Source organism: Leiobunum rupestre, chromosome 1 (genome assembly GCF_980474605.1).
Source record: "Leiobunum rupestre chromosome 1, qqLeiRupe1.1.hap1, whole genome shotgun sequence".
Taxonomy (NCBI): Eukaryota; Metazoa; Arthropoda; class Arachnida; order Opiliones; family Sclerosomatidae; genus Leiobunum; species Leiobunum rupestre.
Genome location: NC_143384.1, coordinates 90,802,936 through 90,823,933, shown reverse-complemented (window position 1 = coordinate 90,823,933; position 20,998 = coordinate 90,802,936). Strand labels below are relative to the sequence as shown.

The window sequence follows — 20,998 nt, the reverse complement described above, 5'->3', positions numbered from 1 at the left end:
TCATGCCCAGACGTTTAGTCTAAATTTCACTTGGTGGTCAAGGCGAAATCACTCCAAGTGCCATTGTTTTGTTGAAATGCCCATCTTCCTTTTGAGAATGAACATTGATTCGACACAAAAAGTATACCTATAAAATACGGATTTTCGCCATATCACCCACATGAAGTGCTTGATGAAGGGGTTACAATCGCGAGTATAAAACCAATTGCCAACTCATCTAGTATTTCTATTGCTTTACCGAGAGATAATATCTTAGTATAAATTGACCTATTCGACGAAACCAACTTTCTAGGTTTGAGAGTCCCCTCTGGGCCTCTTCAACTTTGTTTTTGAATCATTTTTTTAATTCCTATTGAAACATTTTTCAATTCGTATTGAAACATTTTTTAATTCTTATTGAAACATTTTTTAATTCTTATTGAAACATTTTTTAATTCGTATTGAAACATTTTTTAATTCTTATCGAAACATTTTTTAATTCTTATTGAAAAATTTTTCAATTCTTATTGAAACATTTTTTAATTCTTATTGAAACATTTTTCAATTCGTATTGAAACTTTTTTTATTTCTTATCGAAACATTTTTTAATTCTTATTGAAACTTTTTTTAATTCTTATTGAAACATTTTTTAATTCTTATTGAAACATTTTTTAATTCTTATTGAAATATTTTTTAATTCTTATCGAAACATTTTTTAATTCTTATCGAAACATTTTTTAATTCTTATTGAAACATTTTTCAATTCTTATTGAAACATTTTTTAATTCTTATTGAAACCTTTTTCAATTCGTATTGAAACTTTTTTTATTTCTTATCGAAACATTTTTTAATTCTTATTGAAACTTTTTTTAATTCTTATTGAAACATTTTTTAATTCTTATTTAAACTTTTTTTAATTCTTATTGAAACTTTTTTCAATTCGTATTGAAACTTTTTTATTTCTTATCGAAACATTTTTTAATTCTTATTGAAACTTTTTTTAATTCTTATTGAAACATTTTTTAATTCTTATTGAAACTTTTTTTAATTCTTATCGAAACATTTTTTAATTCATATTGAAAAATTTTTCAATTCTTATTGAAACATTTTTTAATTCTTATAGAAACATTTTTCAATTCGTATTGAAACTTTTTTTATTTCTTATCGAAACATTTTTTAATTCTTATTGAAACTTTTTTTAATTCTTATTGAAACATTTTTTAATTCTTATTGAAACATTTTTTAATTCTTATTGAAATATTTTTTAATTCTTATCGAAACATTTTTTAATTCTTATTGAAACATTTTTCAATTCTTATTGAAACATTTTTTAATTCTTATTGAAACCTTTTTCAATTCGTATTGAAACTTTTTTTATTTCTTATCGAAACATTTTTTAATTCTTATTGAAACTTTTTTTAATTCTTATTGAAACATTTTTTAATTCTTATTGAAACTTTTTTTAATTCTTATTGAAACATTTTTTAATTCTTATGGAAACATTTTTTAATTCTTATTGAAACATTTTTCAATTCTTATTGAAACATTTTTTAATTCTTATTGAAACCTTTTTCAATTCGTATTGAAACTTTTTTTATTTCTTATCGAAACATTTTTTAATTCTTATTGAAACTTTTTTTAATTCTTATTGAAACATTTTTTAATTCTTATTTAAACTTTTTTTAATTCTTATTGAAACCTTTTTCAATTCGTATTGAAACTTTTTTTATTTCTTATCGAAACATTTTTTAATTCTTATTGAAACTTTTTTTAATTCTTATTGAAACATTTTTTAATTCTTATTGAAACTTTTTTTAATTCTTATCGAAACATTTTTTAATTCATATTGAAAAATTTTTCAATTCTTATTGAAACATTTTTTAATTCTTATTGAAACATTTTTCAATTCGTATTGAAACTTTTTTTATTTCTTATCGAAACATTTTTTAATTCTTATTGAAACTTTTTTTAATTCTTATTGAAACATTTTTTAATTCTTATTGAAACATTTTTTAATTCTTATTGAAATATTTTTTAATTCTTATCGAAACATTTTTTAATTCTTATTGAAACATTTTTCAATTCTTATTGAAACATTTTTTAATTCTTATTGAAACCTTTTTCAATTCGTATTGAAACTTTTTTTATTTCTTATCGAAACATTTTTTAATTCTTATTGAAACTTTTTTTAATTCTTATTGAAACATTTTTTAATTCTTATTGAAACTTTTTTTAATTCTTATTGAAACATTTTTTAATTCTTATGGAAACATTTTTTAATTCTTATTGAAACATTTTTCAATTCTTATTGAAACATTTTTTAATTCTTATTGAAACATTTTTCAATTCGTATTGAAACTTTTTTTATTTCTTATCGAAACATTTTTTAATTCTTATTGAAACTTTTTTTAATTCTTATTGAAACATTTTTTAATTCTTATTGAAACATTTTTTAATTCTTATCGAAACATTTTTTAATTCTTATCGAAACATTTTTTAATTCTTATTGAAACATTTTTCAATTCTTATTGAAACATTTTTTAATTCTTATTGAAACATTTTTTAATTCTTATTGAAACATTTTTCAATTCGTATTGAAACTTTTTTTAATTCTTATCGAAACATTTTTTAATTCTTATCGAAACTTTTTTTAATTCTTATTGAAACATTTTTTAATTCTTATCGAAACATTTTTTAATTCTTATTGAAACATTTTTTAATTCTTATTGAAACATTTTTTAATTCTTATCGAAACTTTTTTTAATTCTTATTGAAACATTTTTTAATTCTTATCGAAACATTTTTTAATTCTTATTGAAACATTTTTTAATTCTTATCGAAACATTTTTTAATTCTTATTGAAACATTTTTCAATTCTTATTGAAACATTTTTTAATTCTTATCGAAACATTTTTTAATTCTTATTGAAACTTTTTTTAATTCTTATCGAAACTTTTAATTCTTATTGAAACATTTTTTAATTCTTATCGAAACATTTTTTAATTCTTATTGAAACATTTTTTAATTCTTATAGAAACATTTTTTAATTCTTATTGAAACATTTTTCAATTATTATTGAAACATTTTTTAATTCTTATTGAAACATTTTTCAATTCGTATTGAAACTTTTTTTATTTCTTATCGAAACATTTTTTAATTCTTATCGAAACTTTTTTTAATTCTTATTGAAACATTTTTTAATTCTTATCGAAACATTTTTTAATTCTTATTGAAACATTTTTTAATTCTTATTGAAACATTTTTTAATTCTTATCGAAACTTTTTTAATTCTTATTGAAACATTTTTTAATTCTTATCGAAACATTTTTTAATTCTTATTGAAACATTTTTTAATTCTTATCGAAACATTTTTTAATTCTTATTGAAACATTTTTCAATTCTTATTGAAACATTTTTTAATTCTTATTGAAACGTTTTTTAATTCTTATCGAAACATTTTTAATTCTTATCGAAACGGTGAAAAATATATATTTATAAAAGCTGTAAAATAATTTCCGACTTATATGAAATTTTAAAAAGTTTAATTACTAATAAACAATTCTAGAATAAATGAGATTTCAGAAAATGCCTGGACCGATCAAATTGAAACACGTTATATAAACGAAAACAAGGTTTTTTGTTGTCAAAAACACATTTTGCCTATCATACCATAATTTAACTTAATTTAATTAGTGGTTATAAACTTAATAGATTTCAAATCACATTAATTCTTCGCAGTCACAAAAATTTACGGTAAGATTCGTCAAAAGAAAGAGTGTGTACTTGTTGATTCGGAGGTGTTAGGGCGCGCGTGGTTTACTCAAGTGGAAAATCACTATTTAACAAATATTTATATGCTCAGTTTTCGAACCCGCGAAAGCCAGTGAAAGGCGTAAATTTCTCGATTAATTTTGAAAATTGGATTTATAAATACCGTTACGGGATAATCTTAAAAGAAAAACACTGAAGTCTTACCCGTAATTACACAAACCACTTTGGAAATTTCGCAGTTTTGCCAGGTGATTATCAAAACGACATCCCCGAAATAATACGGAATCAATGAAAAGAAATCAAAACTAAAACTTAAAATAATATTCCAATAACGAATAGATATTTTTTTTAAATCTTATCGATAAGTATTTGAAATCTTTTTAATAGAACAACTAAAATCTAAATAATTAAAGAAATCTAAAATCTAAATAATTGAAGAAATCTAAAATCTAAATAATTGAAGAAATCTAACATCTAAATAATTGAAGAAATCTAAAATCTAAATAATTAAAGAAATCTAAAATCTAAATAATTGAAGAAATCTAAAATCTAAATAATTGAAGAAATCTAACATCTAAATAATTGAAGAGATCTAAAATCTAAATAATTGAAGAAATCTAAAATGTAAATAATTGAAGAAATCTAAAATCTAAATAATTGAAGAAATCTAACATCTAAATAATTGAAGAGATCTAAAATCTAAATAATTGAAGAAATCTAAAATCTAAATAATTGAAGAAATCTAAAATCTAAATAATTGAAGAAATCTAAAATCTAAATAATTAATAAATTTAACTAATTAAAAAATCAAAAATCTAATCATTGAAAAATCTAAAATCTAAATAATATAAACAAATCTAAATAATTAAAAATCTAAAATCTAAATAATAATAAAAGCAAGTCTAAATAATTAAATAATCTAAAATCTAAATAATTAAAAAATCTAAAATCTAAATAATTAAAAATTTGTTTTTATTAAAATCTAAATTTAAAAAAAATCAAAATCTCGTTATACATGAACTAGCCGGACATTAATTAATTATTATTACTGTGATCAATTAATTATTTAATTATTCTAACAACAGTTTGAAAAATTAAATTTTTTAATATTTGAGCAGTTCACTAACACTAATCCTTAAAGTCGTGTTTGTTCTCTTGATTTCTTAATTGCAGATTCAACAAAGTCTCCAAGATTTTTTTTTAAAATAGCTACAAAATTTAAACGAATTAAGGCTTTTTTGAAAACTGTATTTTGATTACTATTATTAATATAGATATACCACTACTTACAAAAACAATCAAAACATTAACAAAATTTTAGAAAACAATTGAATTTTGGAAAACACAACCTATTTAAAATTTTAACACGTTCCGTTCCACAAAAGCGTCTAAAATTAGGTTTCCGGAACTTTCAGTGAATGCTTATTTCTCATTACAAAGAAATGAAACAATGCCACAAAACATTTTCTCTTTTTCACGTCGAAGTTTTAAAAATGGTTAGATCGCTAGAAGAGACAATGGCTCTTAAGACAGAAGCCGAGAAGCTGAGAAATTAAGTTATATTCGCACGAGACCACACGTTTTAGTCCAGTCATTTTGCCCAACACCTGGCGATTCCATCCACGATGTTGAAGAAAAAAATTAACTTTTTGGGCACATTAACACTTTTGAGAGGCCGATTTTTACGACCAAGGCTTAGCTTACAAATTTTTAAAGGGCCACTGAATTGTATGAATTGCGGAAAAGGTATTAAATATGCCAGCATTCGATTGGTATATCTACTATCACGAGGTTGTGAAGGGGAGGAGCTACGTTAAATTCGGGCCGAATTTTTGAAATGGTTATTTGGCCCTTTAAAGGTTATATTTCCAAATTTTCGAAATTGACTAGTATTTAAAGTGTCTTTTGTAATAAAAGTATAAAGTAATGTTTTTCGCCGGGTAGGGTGCAAAATTACTTTTGACTACTCCGAAATTTGAATCACATAAAGTATGTTATTGGATTTTTCATTTAAATTAAATAAATAAGTTTTTGTTGGGCAATTTATTTTAATGTCGGTGTTTACGACCAAGGCTTAACTCGTAAATATTTAAATATTATTTTTATACTTATTTTGTAACATTAGATACCGAAGGATTATTTTTTCGTCGTTGTAGGTGTAAAGTCCAAGAAAAAAATTGGGCTTATTGAAATACAAGTCCCAAATCAAAATTTCAATTAAAAAGTATTTTTGTCGCCAAAATTTTATATATAAAGCGATATATTGTTGATAGCTTGGCATCAGACTTGGAATTAGCGGGAGTCTTGGGGCCAATGGCTCTTAATAAAAATCAGTGGGCTCTTAAAATAAATCATTCGAACGGGGGTTGCGGGCCACGGGGGCTCTCAATTTAATTAAAAAATATTTATTACACATTTTACGGAAATTTCTGGAACATATTGATTTGTAGCTGTTTTTGAAACTCTGTTTTCCTACCCTATACGAGAGCGGGATCTAGCGTTACAAATGATTATGTGATATTATAATATACTTGCTTGTTTTAAAGGTAATAAATGTTATGTAAGTAACGTAACCAATTTTTATTTTCCTATTTTCCCTACCTAATTTTAAATCCCCCCCGCTTGGGCCAGTGGCTCTCAATAAAAATAAACGTATTTCCAAGTCTGCTTGGCATGAACGGCTTTTTGCCACCCTTCTAGTTGATTACTATTTTCGTTATTATAATGCATTTCAATGGATTATTGAAAAAATTGTTAATGTAGCAAAAACAATATACATTAAAGAAACAGATATTAGAAACAAGACGTACGACGGTCAGAATACACATAATCCTTCTAATGTGTTAAGTTTGTTTGAGCTATTCACAGCCACCTGCAACGCCGGTATCGCAACCAAAATATATCCACGGTCACACATATATACATATTTACACTTATTTGTTACTTCTAGTCATACTTTGAAAGCATCGAAGATTCCTTCGATCAGTGTCACTTTTATTTTTTACTTCTGATCACACTTATTTGTTACTACTAGTCAGCCGTTGAGTGTCACACTTATTTCTTATAGTAAATTATTAGTTACTTCTGATCACACTTATTAGTTACTTCTGATCACACTTATTAGTTACTTCTGATCACACTTATTAGTTACTTCTGATCACACTTATTAGTTACTTCTGATCACACTTATTATTTACTTCTGATCACACTTATTAGTTACTTCTGATCACACTTATTAGTTACTTCTGATCAAACTTATTGGTTACTTCTGGTCATACGCCGAAGACTAGGCTGATCAGTGTCATACCTAATTGTTACTTCTGTTCATACGTTGAAAGCGCGGCCCACTCTGAACGGCCTCGAAAAACGCCAGAGAGAAATGGGCGCGTAGACCTCTATAAACACGCGGATTTACAATGTTGGAAATTGCGGGGGTCCGTATACGCTGCCCAAAAAAACTTACTTAGAATTAAATTTAAGGAACGTATTTGCAATTCTAGGTTAAATGTAAACCACAGCTATTCAAAAATATAACTCTCATGAAAATCGGACTTAAATATGTAGATTTTTAAGCGAAAATATAAAACCACGAAAATTGGGGTCCCGTAATTACCCTGAAAACAATACTTAAATTTAATATTTACTGATATAACCGAAGTTGTAGGTCCGCTGAATCCTAACCTATCCAATAATATTTTTTTAACGTTATCGGACTTAATTTTAAACAAAATATCTACCACATAAAGGAAATCACCGAAAATAGTAAATTGGGCAAATTCCCAACTTCTTGTGCTCCGATTTGAAAACTTTATGAAAGGCTATCAATGGCAATGTCTGTACATCCGAACGAGATATCATTGACACGTCTAGCCCTAACCGTTGAAGAGGTATGCGTGACACGGCGGCATCGGCGGCATCGGCTACACTGTACGTGAGACTAATACACACAAATCCTTAGGATTGTGTGTAAAAAGCAAACAAGAAGTGATGAAATCAAATTCTATTTTGCATACAAGCACATTATCAAGCAATTAGACATTAATGTATTAATTAATTTCGTTTAATTAAATAATTTGTTTATGAATTAATTATTTAATTTAAATATTTAATTAAATAAAGAACAAATGATTTAATTAAATAAAGAAAAACTTATTTAATTAAATAAAGAACAAATTTAATAAAATAAAGAACAAATTTAATTAAATAAAGAACAAATTATTTAATTAAATAAAGAACCAATTATTTAATTAAATAAAGAAAAACTTATTTAATTAAATAAAGAACAAATTTAATTAAATAAAGAACAAATTATTTGTTAAATAAAGAACAAATTATTTAATTAAGTAAAGAACAAATTATTTAATTGAATAAAGAACAAATTATTTAATTAAATAAAGAACAAATTATTTGAAATAATTTATATTTATATTAAATAAATAGTATACATAAATAAATAAATATTCAATTAATTTTTCAATTGATAATGAATAAAAGAAGGAACACAATTATTTGATTAAAAATGTATTGATATTTTTTATTTCATTTCACTAACGAAAAATGTGTTTTAGAAACCAATTGGTTCGAAAGCAGTGTTGTTCAACACAGTTGTTCTCTAGAAAGGTTGGCTCGTACGAATTGGCTTTTCTCTCTCACAACGCCTCTGAGAAAATACACCTTTCGGAGGGAGGCGTTCGAATGGGCCGAAAACGAGGTTAACGGTTTCGTTTCGGGGGAAGAGAATCGGAAGGTGCCTCGCTGGGGGGGGGGGGGGGGAGCAACGGGAGGGGCACGCTTAAAAGAAAGCGAATCCCAATCGGACGCTCACTGACAGGAGCACTTTCGCCCGAGAAACAACTGCCCGTTCACCGTCCACTGCTCACCGACTCAGTCTCACCCACGACCAGATCCTTCTCTTCCGAACGACACCCGAGGATTACACGATGACCAAGCTCATAGTAAGTTCCTTTCGTTTTGCTGGTTCATCCACCAGGGTCTTATATTTAAAAGACCCTATTACTTGCGTAAAAATCAATTGTAGTCAGAATTGCACCCTAAATATTATCTTATATAAACGTTTTATAGGTAGAATGATTTATATATACAACCGAATCCTAAAATATTTTTATAATTATTATTATTATTTTTACAATAATAATTTAATGAAAGAATACATATTTAAAATCTTATTTTGCAAAAAGCAATTCAATAATCATTTATACAAAAAACCATATTCAAAATAGTGTCAAAATTATAATTTGAAGTATATCTTTTTTTGCAAAGAGCAATACAGTAATAATTTACACAAAACAAATATTCAAAATATTGTCAAAATTATAAATTCAAAATATCCTACGTTGCAAAGATCAGTACAGTAATAATTTACACAAAACAAATATTCAAAATAGTGTCAAAATTATAAATTCAAAAATATCCTACGTTGCAAAGATCAGTACAGTAATAATTTACACAAAACAAATATTCAAAATAGTGTCAAAATTATAAATTCAAAAATATCAGATTGTTTTGTTTTAAATTTTAATTTTTTATAAACAATTTAAACCGAAAAACATTTAGTATAAAGTTCCATATTTTGGGCACATTTTTCATCAGAGCCTTGGGGTAATTCGCAATTGTTACCTTAAAAATACGGCGTTATTAAAATAAGCGGGAAGGCCCCCTAGTGTTGTGTGGCGCCATCTTCCGTATTGTCGAATTATAAATGTTCCTCATTGAACAGAATAATACCTTGCTTGTCGAGTTGCTTGTATCCGTAATTTTACTAAATTTAAGATAATTGAATCAAAATTTAAGATAATTGAGTTAAAATTTAAGATAATTGAGTTAAAATTTAAAATAATTGAATTCAAATTTAAGATAATTGAATTCAAATTTAAGATAATTGAATTCAAATTTAAGATAATTGAATTAAAATTTCAGATAATTTAATTAAAATTTGAGATAATTCAACTGAAATGTAAAATAATTTAACTAAATTTTAATATAATAAAACTAACTTTATATAATTAAAAAACTTCATATAATTAAACTAACTTCATATAATTAAACTAACTTCATATAATCAAACTAACTTCATATAATTAAACTAACTTCATATAATGAAACTATATATGAGAACCTAACTAAAATGCAAAATAATGTAACTAAATTTTAATATAATAATAATAATAATAATAATAATCAGCTAGGCTAATACCCAACTCATTGTAATTAAGTAAATATAAGATCAACTTAAATATAAGATAGATCAACTTAAATATAAGATAGATCAACTTAAATATAAGATAGATCAACTTAAATATAAGATAGATCAACTTAAATATAAGATAGATCAACTTAAATATAAGATAGATCAACTTAAATATAAGATAGATCAACTTAAATATAAGATAGATCAACTTAAATATAAGATAGATCAACTTAAATATAAGATAGATCAACTTAAATATAAGATAGATCAACTTAAATATAAGATAGATCAACTTAAATATAAGATAGATCAACTTAAATATAAGATAGATCAACTTAAATATAAGATAGATCAACTTAAATATAAGATAGATCAACTTAAATATAAGATAGATCAACTTAAATATAAGATAGATCAACTTAAATATAAGATAGATCAACTTAAATATAAGATAGATCAACTTAAATATAAGATAGATCAACTTAAATATAATTGAGATCAACTTAAATATAAGATAGATCAACTTAAATATAAGATAGATCAACTTAAATATAAGATAGATCAACTTAAATATAAGATAGATCAACTTAAATATAAGATAGATCAACTTAAATATAAGATAGATCAACTTAAATATAAGATAGATCAACTTAAATATAAGATAGATCAACTTAAATATAAGATAGATCAACTTAAATATAAGATAGATCAACTTAAATATAAGATAGATCAACTTAAATATAAGATAGATCAACTTAAATATAATTGAGATCAGTTAATTGCACTAAAATTCAAGATAAGTGCACTAAAATTCAAGATAATTGCACTAAAATTAAAGATAATTGCAATAAAATTTAAAATAATTGAAATATACATAATTAATATAATCTTATTGAAATTTAACACCTATTTATTATTTGGTTTACTTGAATGGTTTTTGTTACAGAAGCTAGTTTACCATATTGTAATAGGTTTCATGAGCTTGTTATATCAGTGTACAGTTTTAAATTTACAAAGAGCTATATTTATAAACAAATATTATAGATTTGTGACTAAGTTTAATTTAGTTTATTGAATTTCCATAGTACCATGCGTCTTAGCTGCATAAACCTTGCGCTGTTATCATAAGTAATAAAATGATAGAAGTATGACATTAAATGATTTACATTAATGAGTCTATCACTTTTGAAAGCGTTAAAATTTTTCGATAGGCCTTGACTGTAATATAACAAATCGTTATGATTTATATAATCATTGTTGAAACACACTTTCATTAACACAATAAAGCATCGGAAGAACAGGAAGTATCGTATTTATTAAATTATGTTACTTATGCTATTAAATTTAATTTACCGTTAAGTAATAACAGATTGTAGCACGAACACTTTTGCTAGTATGTAGGCTGCTATTAAATTTCTATATATATATATATTATAGATTATTTGTCAGAGACGTGCAATTTATAATAAAACGACCGCAACGACAAAAATCACTTAGAAAAGTGTTCGTTATTTTAGTCTGCCTGGAGGGCTTTCGTGGGTGCTGGGGTTTCCCTGGCTTAGGGCAGCATTCTCGCTTCAGGCGTAGACAATGGATCAATTACAGTCAAGCAATAAACGGTCCTGTACGTTATGTTTCAAACCGATCCGTTGACGCTCTTAGCAAGAAATGTCGCCAAACAATTGTAGGTTATACCAAAATAGAGTATAAATGTAACAACGAAATTTCGTTGTAAGGGTTCCTTATTATCAACCTTGTTATTATTTTGTATTATATTAGATAGGTTAAGCCACTCCTCGAAAACTTTTCATTTAAACCATTCTACTTACACGTTTTCAAGGGGTGGTTTGAGTATAGAAGAACTATTACAGGTTCGTTTGAATTTCCGAAATTGGGGCTTGGAAAATGTCAATTATTTTTCGTTGGATCTAATACCACGAGATACGGAAGGGCAGGAGTTGAAATTCGGGCCCAATATACGCTAGCATAAACCCAATAGGCGTTTAAATAAATCATCCTCCCAGGAAATCTCCAAGAAGTAATATTTCCGAGAGCCAGGACCTGCAAGTTACTGTTTATTTAGTGCTGGTTGAAATAATGGAAACTTTTCACCTGTAAACAGAACGCCATGTTTTTGCTAAGCCTTAATATGTCAAAAAAGCTACCTGGTAAAAAGGGAACGCTTGTTGCTGCCGTAAAGGTGAAAAATTTCCATTATTTTAACAAGCACTAGACAAACAGTAATTTGCAGGTCCTGGCTCTCGGAAATTTTACTTCTTGGCGATTTCCTTGGAGCATGCTTGGAGGATGATTTATTGAAGCGTCTATTTATTTTCTTAAAATTTACATTATCATATCAGTTTTTAAGGGGCTTTTCGTAAAACCAGGGGGTAGAAACGTACGCGAAATGCGTGGTCTCATGCGATTCCCTATAGGGAGAGGTGGGGGTGGAAGTTTAGTCTGAAAAGTTTCAGCGGGTTCGTCTGCTTCGGTATCTGGACCTCGTTCGGGCTTCGGGCTAAAAAGGGACCACGCTTATTGTCAAAAGAAACAACCCAAATCTAAAAAGCCGAATGGTTAGTATTACAATTTTAATTATCATCGATGTAGTCATAAATTGTTTGTTTTAAATATAATTTCAGGGGTAAACTTTAAAATTAATATTTTTGCCCAATGAAGAGATTGAATCTCCTGATTTACCTTTTGTAAAAATTAGTTTTAAATGCTTAATTTCAAATGTTTTCTATATTTTTATTCTTTTTAAACAGCTTCTCTTAGAAAAAATTAAGGCAAATCCAATAAAAACGAATTACTAGTCCATATTTACAATTGAAGGCACCAACGTATTAATAAACTTCGATACAATTTCAATTTAACCCAACTTATGATTAAAGATGACTTGTGATAGTTCTTACAACTCTTGAATTGGCAAGATTTTCCCATAATTAATTTACACATTGCTAAAATAAAATAAACCTTAGTTTAATATTATATCTGGTTAATGTAACTTAAAACAAATACCTTTGAAATCCAATCAGTAAAATAAAGAAAATTTACGCTTCAAATCAAACTTGGTCGAACCCTCGGGTCTCGGGCCTCGTCCTCCAGTCCCGTTTTTTTTTTGTTTAGACTGCCAGCAGCCAGCACCGACCGCGAATACGAGATTTAAAACTGAACCGAACTGAATTTTTCAGACTTTTTACACCCTCGCTATAACATTGCCCCCGCAACTAGGGAATCGCGTGGTTAGACGGGAGCCCATAGGAATCTCGCCGCATTTCCAATATAGGGTACGTAGTCTAGATTATCTTTGGTAATACTTTGAATTTGGGCACTGCAAAAAAGTTGAAGCTAGGCACTAAGTTGGCGCTAGTTACGCCTGTAAGCAGATTATTTATTTTCTATTGCCTTTAAAAGGCCCAAGAATAAGCGCCACTAGAGATCGGCGTTTAAATAAGAAATTATCGAATTATATATTTTTATTCATAACCGACAATTATCCAAAAAATATCCGAAAACCCTTTATTTTTGCATGTTAAATCGTTGTTTATTCGTATAAAATGTTCATAAATAAACAGTTAACCAAAATTTTTATGATTAATCGAAAATTTGCCGGTTAATTTATTTGTTCGGCCGATCTCTAGGCACTACCATAAATTCTTTATGCCTTGTTCAACTTGTTAAAAGGTTCCACGCGTGTCTTGATATTTTAGCGTGAATCGGCTCGAGCGATTTCGCGGTAGCTCCCTAAAATAAGAAAAAATGCACCAGCCTTAAATATACACCAAATCATTCAAATAATTATTTCCGAGATCATTTCTCTTAAACGTATCTTTTCCACGTGGCCGTCCTTCGTTTATTTAACCCGCGCAATATCCAGCTCGACATCCACGGGGTATTACACCATAGACTAATATACAGAGACACCGGCTGATGCCAGCATGCCAGCCATGTGGGAATTCCGAAGTCACGTGACGATTTATTTGCCCCTGAAGTTGAATCCAACGCGCCCTAGTGAGACGATCGCGAACTAGTGCCATCTCTGGCTGCTGCGAAAATGCCCGAGAAGTGTCTCTTGTATTAGTCTATGATTACACCTTACGCGAACCACTCATCCGTAATTGATTGGATCAAAGTTGTGGATAAAGTGGTTCGGGAAAACTCCACCTTTTTGTTTTTCTATTTTTGTTTATATTTCATTTTTTGCCAAACTTATATGGCACTCGTGAAACCATTTAAATGGTGTCCTCCCAGTAAAATTTCGCTTATAAGACCTAAAAGAATGTAAAAGTGTTGGTAAGAAGAGTATTAAGCCATTTTCTATTTGGAATATCAGAATAGTAATTTTTGGTTTAAAAAATTTGCTACGAGACTGTCTGGGGATTTGTGTATGGTTTTTTCAACAACTTTGTAGATTTGAGAATTTTTCAGCGGATTGTTCCCGTGGATTTTGTGGATTTGTGAAAAATCCTGGATTTTTAAAAAATACAAAATTATTTCAGGAATTTTTCTGTGGATTGGTGGATTTTTTCTTTCGGATTTTGTGGATTTTTCCGTGAATTTTGAGGGGTTCGTAAAAAATACAAAATCTTTCCCGGGTTTTTTGGATTTTTCTATGGATTTTTCGCTGAGCGTATGTCCGACCCCTCTTAGATAGTGTATACATTTTCCATGCACCTTTTTACAGCAAGAAAAGGACAATTTAATTTGGCATTTTCCAAATGGCCAGCCACAAGGAAAATTTTCGGTACAAAGCAGCCAAAGCTTTGGTGACCTACGTTAATATTTTTTTTTTTTTCAAAATATAACATTATTAGAAATGCAATATTAACATAAAATTCTGTTAAGGGTTTCACACTCGTATTTTAAATCAAACCAAACCTTCGCCCCTTCATATTCAAAAAGTGGAAAGCGATATTCTATCGGAAGACTGTTGGAGCTTTGTAGGAACATTGGAAATTTCCCCCAAAATCACAGCCTACAATCACTGCTATAATCAGCTAAGCTAATACCCAATTAAACACACAGGCTTAAGTCAACTAGTGACTTGCGAAGCCAATAACCGATGGCCGGGTTAAAACCACGTGAGCCAACAGCTCCCTACATGTACTATTACCGTTTACCTCAGCAAGTTTTTAATGAAAGGGGAAACCGAAGAGATCGGAAAAACCCCTCTAACCACTAGAGAGAGAACTTACAAACTTAAATACTCAATGGCGGAAATGGCGGTGCCCATATTTAGGCGCTAACGATAAAAAAATTCCCATTACTAGGGTACAAAAGACGTACATAGAAATGGTCATCAGTCCGTGAAGATCACGTTTCGTTAATTGGAGGGGAACGCGAAACGAAATCAATTCGTGCTTAAGAGGAAATACGAAAAACAAAGTTGGAGATTTTATCCTTCAAATAAAGAAAAGGAGACAGTTTAAAAATCATTTATGCAAAAACAGGAACTTACATTCAAATTCGTGAAACAATTAAAGCTCTTAGAGCAAAATATTACTTTTCAATTGATTAAAGCGTGGATAATTTTACCGGAAGTATTCTTATGGCGTTAGGAAAAGTGAAAGTGAATTTCTAATCTGTCTAGGCTACAAAAATGCACAGGCCCAGCTTTCGAAACCGCTGAAGCAAATATGTAAATATACAGTGAAACACTGCTCAAAATGAACTAAAATTAAAGCAACTGTCGGCTCTATCATTGCCACCTGTATAATGAAGAAGCCCATGTTATTAGAGATGGCCATGAATCTTTCCGATTCTTCGAAAAAAAGCGACTTTAGTGGAGAGCTTGGTGCCATCTATTAATGGCAAAGGAAATTAAAATTCAAAATAGCTGTCAGAGAACCATTGTAGATTATTATATTTAGACAACTTATTTAGTGGACTTAAATTAAATTATATATCCCCTGTAAAAAATACTGTTTAAAACTACTGTAATTTATATTATTGACCAATTACCGCGAGGGGTACCTATAAGCATATGTAACATAATTACTCATAAGTATGCCACACGGTGACTGTATCTTTATTCCATTCAAAAATCTTCACTAACGGTTTGTTTCACCACGAACCAGTAAAAAAATGGACTACGTTAGATTTTAACCTTTTTATTCATCCTAGTCATTTTGGGAGTCACACTATTGGGTACTAACATATGTATTTAAGCCAATGGAAAACCTCTAAATTGAGAAGGAATGTTAGTCAGCTGGATCAAAGTTAAATAATGAGTAGTTTAGAAAAAGAAAAGGTTGGGGAAAATGACCAATACGGCTCGGTTCAGTGATCGCTTTCCGAAAATGGAACAAGTCGTCAATGTGGGATATTTTATAAACAGATATACAGGGGGTTTCAAAAGGTTATGCAAAACTTTGAAGGAGTTATAGGGGGTGAGTTGAGAAGTATGCCTGTTTTTTACACATTTTCCTACGATGAGTTAAAAGAGCGCCAGAGAGCTTCAAAGTGTGGCCTAGCCCATGGATGTAGGCTGCAACAAGCGCAAAATCAAGCTGCAGGGACCTTAAATACTGTTTAAATTTACTTTTTTACGCTGGTTAAATCGGTTTGTTTACAAAGTCCTTTTTCACCTATAACATCAACCCATACTTTAATGTACGCATTTCCCAGCTGCTTGGATTTGTTACAGCCTACTTCCTTTCATATATGGTTTATTTTGAAATCTATAGCACCATAGTTTTAAATAGTTCTTCAAAAAAATAAGAAAGTTATATATTAGTCATACTCTAAATTTTTTGTGGGGGTTACTCTCTATTTGTTTAGAAGTCTGTTAAAATATTTGGAGGGCAGACCACCACCATAGGCCCAAGTCAGCCAGCGACGTTTAATGACTTTGTTCGAGGTTGCTGTCACTGATATTTTTTCCTATTAGTTTGCAGCGTTGCTGGCATTTTCCCTGATGGCCCTAGTCTTGTCCGGTATCCCGTCGTATGGCAAATTCGGCTACAGCCTGGTCATTCACCATCCCAGCCATCACGGATACGGCTACGGCGGCAAGAGCGTCCGCTACGACCATCGCTACATCTACCCTAGTCATCATCAACATCACCACTTCGACCATCATGACCATCATCACGACGACCACCACAAGGAATACGACTTCGGATACGGAGGCCACGAGCTGCACGGACACCAAGAGGATTACGATGGCGTCGACTTCGACGATGAAGCTGGATATGCTGGAAAATAATCCACAGATTTCTGGGTAAGCCCTTTTAACGCAGTCACTCGTTTCAAAAGGAAACTACGTATACACATGGTATGTCTAAGGAAGGCCGTCGGGGCTCTGATGATTCTCATGGGAACGGGTGAGGTTTACAACGATGAATTCCTCTCGTGACGTGCTAAGTGATACTCGGCACGTAGTCACTTACCTTCTGCTCTCTTTTATGAATCATCGAAATACGCTATTTTACGTGAAATTAGAAGAAAGTGATAAATTCTCCAATTTCTTAAAGGGCTCCACCAGTGTTTGAATTTTACTGGTTTGCTGGGCGAGCTCCGGAAAAATACTAGAATATGATTGAGCCGGTGCTGCTGTCACGTGGTACAAAAGAGGCGGAGCTACTGGAGTTTCACCCAGAATTTTGAAACGCCGGTGCGATTTCGTGGTTTTTATTTTATTTATTTGAGTCGGCATCCTTAATTTTTTTAGTGACGGCAGCGGCCAGCCAACCAATGAAAATGAAAAAACGCGCATCGTCTTACATTCGTAGTATAGTCTAAGCCTCACCCGTTTATCGAGCCGCCTTCACAGCACAAATGATAATTAGACATTGCAAGTGTACACAAATATAGTTTTCTGGTACAAAGAATGAATGAAGGTACCAAGAATATGGGAACGCAAAGATTCTAAACAACATCCTACTATAGGCTCCTAGCATATTTCGGCTGCGTTCAACAACTTACTGATTCATCCCCGATTATGTATAAAAAAAACCGTAACAGTTGTTGAACGGTTTTTGCTTCATCCGGCTGTCACGATAGGTATCGGAAAGCTATCAAATTAACCTTTCTCACGAGCTGGTTTTTCTGATATGTATCATAAAGGTCACGCGCCCCATGGAGGAAGAGAGAGGAGGCTTGATTAATAGCTAGTACATTATCAAAATACCGAAAAGCTTAGTGATATGCCCTCTCTTTTTAAGAATCGATTCTTATTCGAGTCAAAGTTAATCAAGTGACGTTTTAGAGAGTAAAACACTTGATGAAACACTTCATGATATTTTACAATTCCACTATCCGTTTCAGACCTACAATCCGACAGAAATTTACGTCGCAAAGCGCACCAGTTAACGAGCATTGGTACACCACCGTCATCATCAAAATGGAATCAACCTCAGCTAGAGGATAGAACAAACAAGTATGGCGTAATCTTTGTTCGGTGCCAAACTAATTTATCATTTCCAGACTTTCTTGTATATAATGTGTGTACTGAAATAAATTATCATTGGTAAAAAAGTAAAGTGATTTATTGAGAGCTCCTTTGAACTATACTTCATGAGTGTGTATGACACTTCCTGTAGTTTAAAGCTTAATTTCTTACCGAAAATGTTTTCGATACTGCTGGGCCGTTTTGACCTTTCCGTAGGCCTTAGGCAAAAATCTCTCATTTACCGACTTTTCGGACCTTCGTAGGCCCTATTATATGGAATCGTAGGCCCTAATGTCTCCTAAAAGTTTCGTAGGCATTAGGCACTTTTCCTAGTCTGCCTTATGGATAAGGCGGCCCTGCGACACTGACAGTCTCACCAGGCTTCGACTTGGACTTACAAATGAGCTGAGTAGTATATTGTCGTCCTTGGTAGTACGTTTCGCCTTGGGCATGTTGTACGCACTATAGGGGCTCCGTGATGAACTAAACCTTGAGCCTTGGGCATATTGTAGACACTAAGGGGCTCTGTGATGAACTAAACCTTGAGCCCTGGGCATATTGTAGACACTAAGGGGCTCCGTGATGAACTAAACCTTGAGCCTTGGGCATATTGTAGACACTAAGGGGCTCTGTGATGAACTAAACCTTGAGCCTTGGACATATTGCAGACACTAAGGGGCTCTGTGATGAAATACCTTGAGCATATTGTAGACACTAAGGGGCTCTATGATGAAATACCTTGAGCATATTGTAGACACTAAGGGGCTCTGTGATGAACTAAACCTTGAGCCTTGGGCATATTGTAGACAATAATGTACATTTACTGGCCACCTTCTTTGTAGTAAATCACAAACGGGTGCACTGTCGCTTGGGTGCATGGTTTCCCAGTGAAAACCTTGAACTGCAACTTGCACGAGAAACGAATAGTTTTCGGCAAAGCAGACTAAGCCCCCCCCCCTTACCCCCTTGACGCGGGCGGCCCAGCACCAAGCGCGGTTAACGGCAAGGGGAGGGCGTGCCCGCGCCATGTGACTTGATGATTTGTTATTACACCCATAGCTCAAGATGTCTTTTAGCGCCCCCCCCCCCTTGAGCTTTTTCTGTATCCGCCACTGCAGCAAAGTCCATTAAACTAATAACATGATTATCATTTAATAGCTCTTTGAGATTTAAAAAAAAATTAATTTGATTTTGTCGATTTTAATCAAAATTTATCAAATTATTTGGTATTTGCATAATATTTCTACCGCCAGAGGGCACTAACTTAGTAACCAAAAACCTAGCGTTCTTTTTTTGCGCGACGAAACCGAAGGGCACGAGCGACGAAGCAAACCAAATTTAAACTTGCAAGTTATCTTGACGTTTGTAAATAGGAATTAATGGTATCGGCACAACTTTGAAGTAGATGTATACACTATAGAGTGAAAGAAACAATTTAGGGAGGGGTGATTCCATAATATCTAGACTAGTTAGAACTCTAAGATAATTATACAGAATTTAGACTAGTGAGGCGACTCATGCGAGTGAGCCTCTTTCTTTAGTAAAATTTGGAATAATTTGACAAAATAATGAATTTGGTCCAAATTTTTAAACGTCGCTTTATTTGGTCATTTTCGAAATTCGATCCGACAGCTAGATGGTTCCCAAAAACCGACGTATTTGGTATTCGCCCAATACCTAAAAAAACATTATTAGCACAGCCCAGTAACGTAGCCAGGATTTTGTTTCAGGGGGTGGGGGGGGCACACCTTTGAAAAAAAAGTAAAAAAAATAAAAATATTTGTACGTACGACCAAAGATAATTTAAACTCGTACCATAGATTCGAATACTGAGAGCTTTCCCATTGACGTTTTTGTTACGAAGCGTTTACCCTTTTCCGGCACGTGACCTCAGAAAAATCGGGCTCCATCGGTTGTGGCATGGCCAACTTCGATCACGCGCTGCCAAGCTATATAGCGCGGCAGCGCGTGATCGAAGTTGGCCGTGGTTGCGGTAAGGCGCAAACCATGGAGCGAATTTTTTCAAAGTTCCGGCGGGAAGTGGGTAAGCGCAATCGGCAACGCGCGAGAGAGTGATTTCGAATCTAGGGTACGAGTTTGAATTATCTTTGGTACGACCATACGTTTCGGGGGGGGGGGCATGTGCCCCCTAATCCCCCCCTGGCTACGCCAACAGAGGCGAATATTAGGGTCACGGATTTTGAAAAAGCGTTTCTATCTTTGACAATCTGTGGTTTGGCTCGTGCCTCGCGATCACGACATTTTATTTCAATGACAAATTTTTCAATAACACATGGATTCTATTAATTTTCTGTTTTTGAGTCCACTTTTTGTACGTTTCGTGTGAAACAAGGTCCCATTGAAATTTTTCTATGGAAATTTTATACAGAGGCATACTTACGAGTGATTATGTTACATATGTATAAACGTAAGATTTTACATTCCGATTCAATAACCTTGTCATGTATTATTTCGGTCAGATCTTTAAACTTTGAGAGCAGACTAATTATTCCATAATCTCTCGTTATCAGTTCATCAAGCAACGAAATGAAATGCGTCAATTTGAAACACGCCACTTGGTTCGAGTAAGGTTCAATGTCCTATCGCCGAGCTCGCTAAATTCTTGATAATGAATACATAGACGT

General features: G+C 31.1%; 1 protein-coding gene across 2 annotated transcripts; it reads left to right on the top strand.

The window, feature by feature from the left end:
- Positions 1-8,622: 8,622 nt before the first annotated feature.
- LOC149968883 (uncharacterized) lies at positions 8,623-18,420 on the top strand. 2 transcript variants are annotated; one of them, XM_090155020.1, is made up of 3 exons: positions 8,623-8,705; positions 16,851-17,183; positions 18,230-18,420. In XM_090155020.1, exons 1-2 carry the CDS (start codon positions 8,691-8,693, stop codon positions 17,166-17,168), a joined length of 333 nt encoding a protein of 110 aa, XP_090011146.1. In that variant the 5' UTR covers positions 8,623-8,690; the 3' UTR covers positions 17,169-17,183; positions 18,230-18,420. The 2 variants fall into 2 exon arrangements, with proteins under 2 accessions (XP_090011146.1, XP_090011147.1); XM_090155021.1 differs by lacking the exon at positions 8,623-8,705 and adding an exon at positions 12,477-12,534.
- Positions 18,421-20,998: the final 2,578 nt, after the last annotated feature.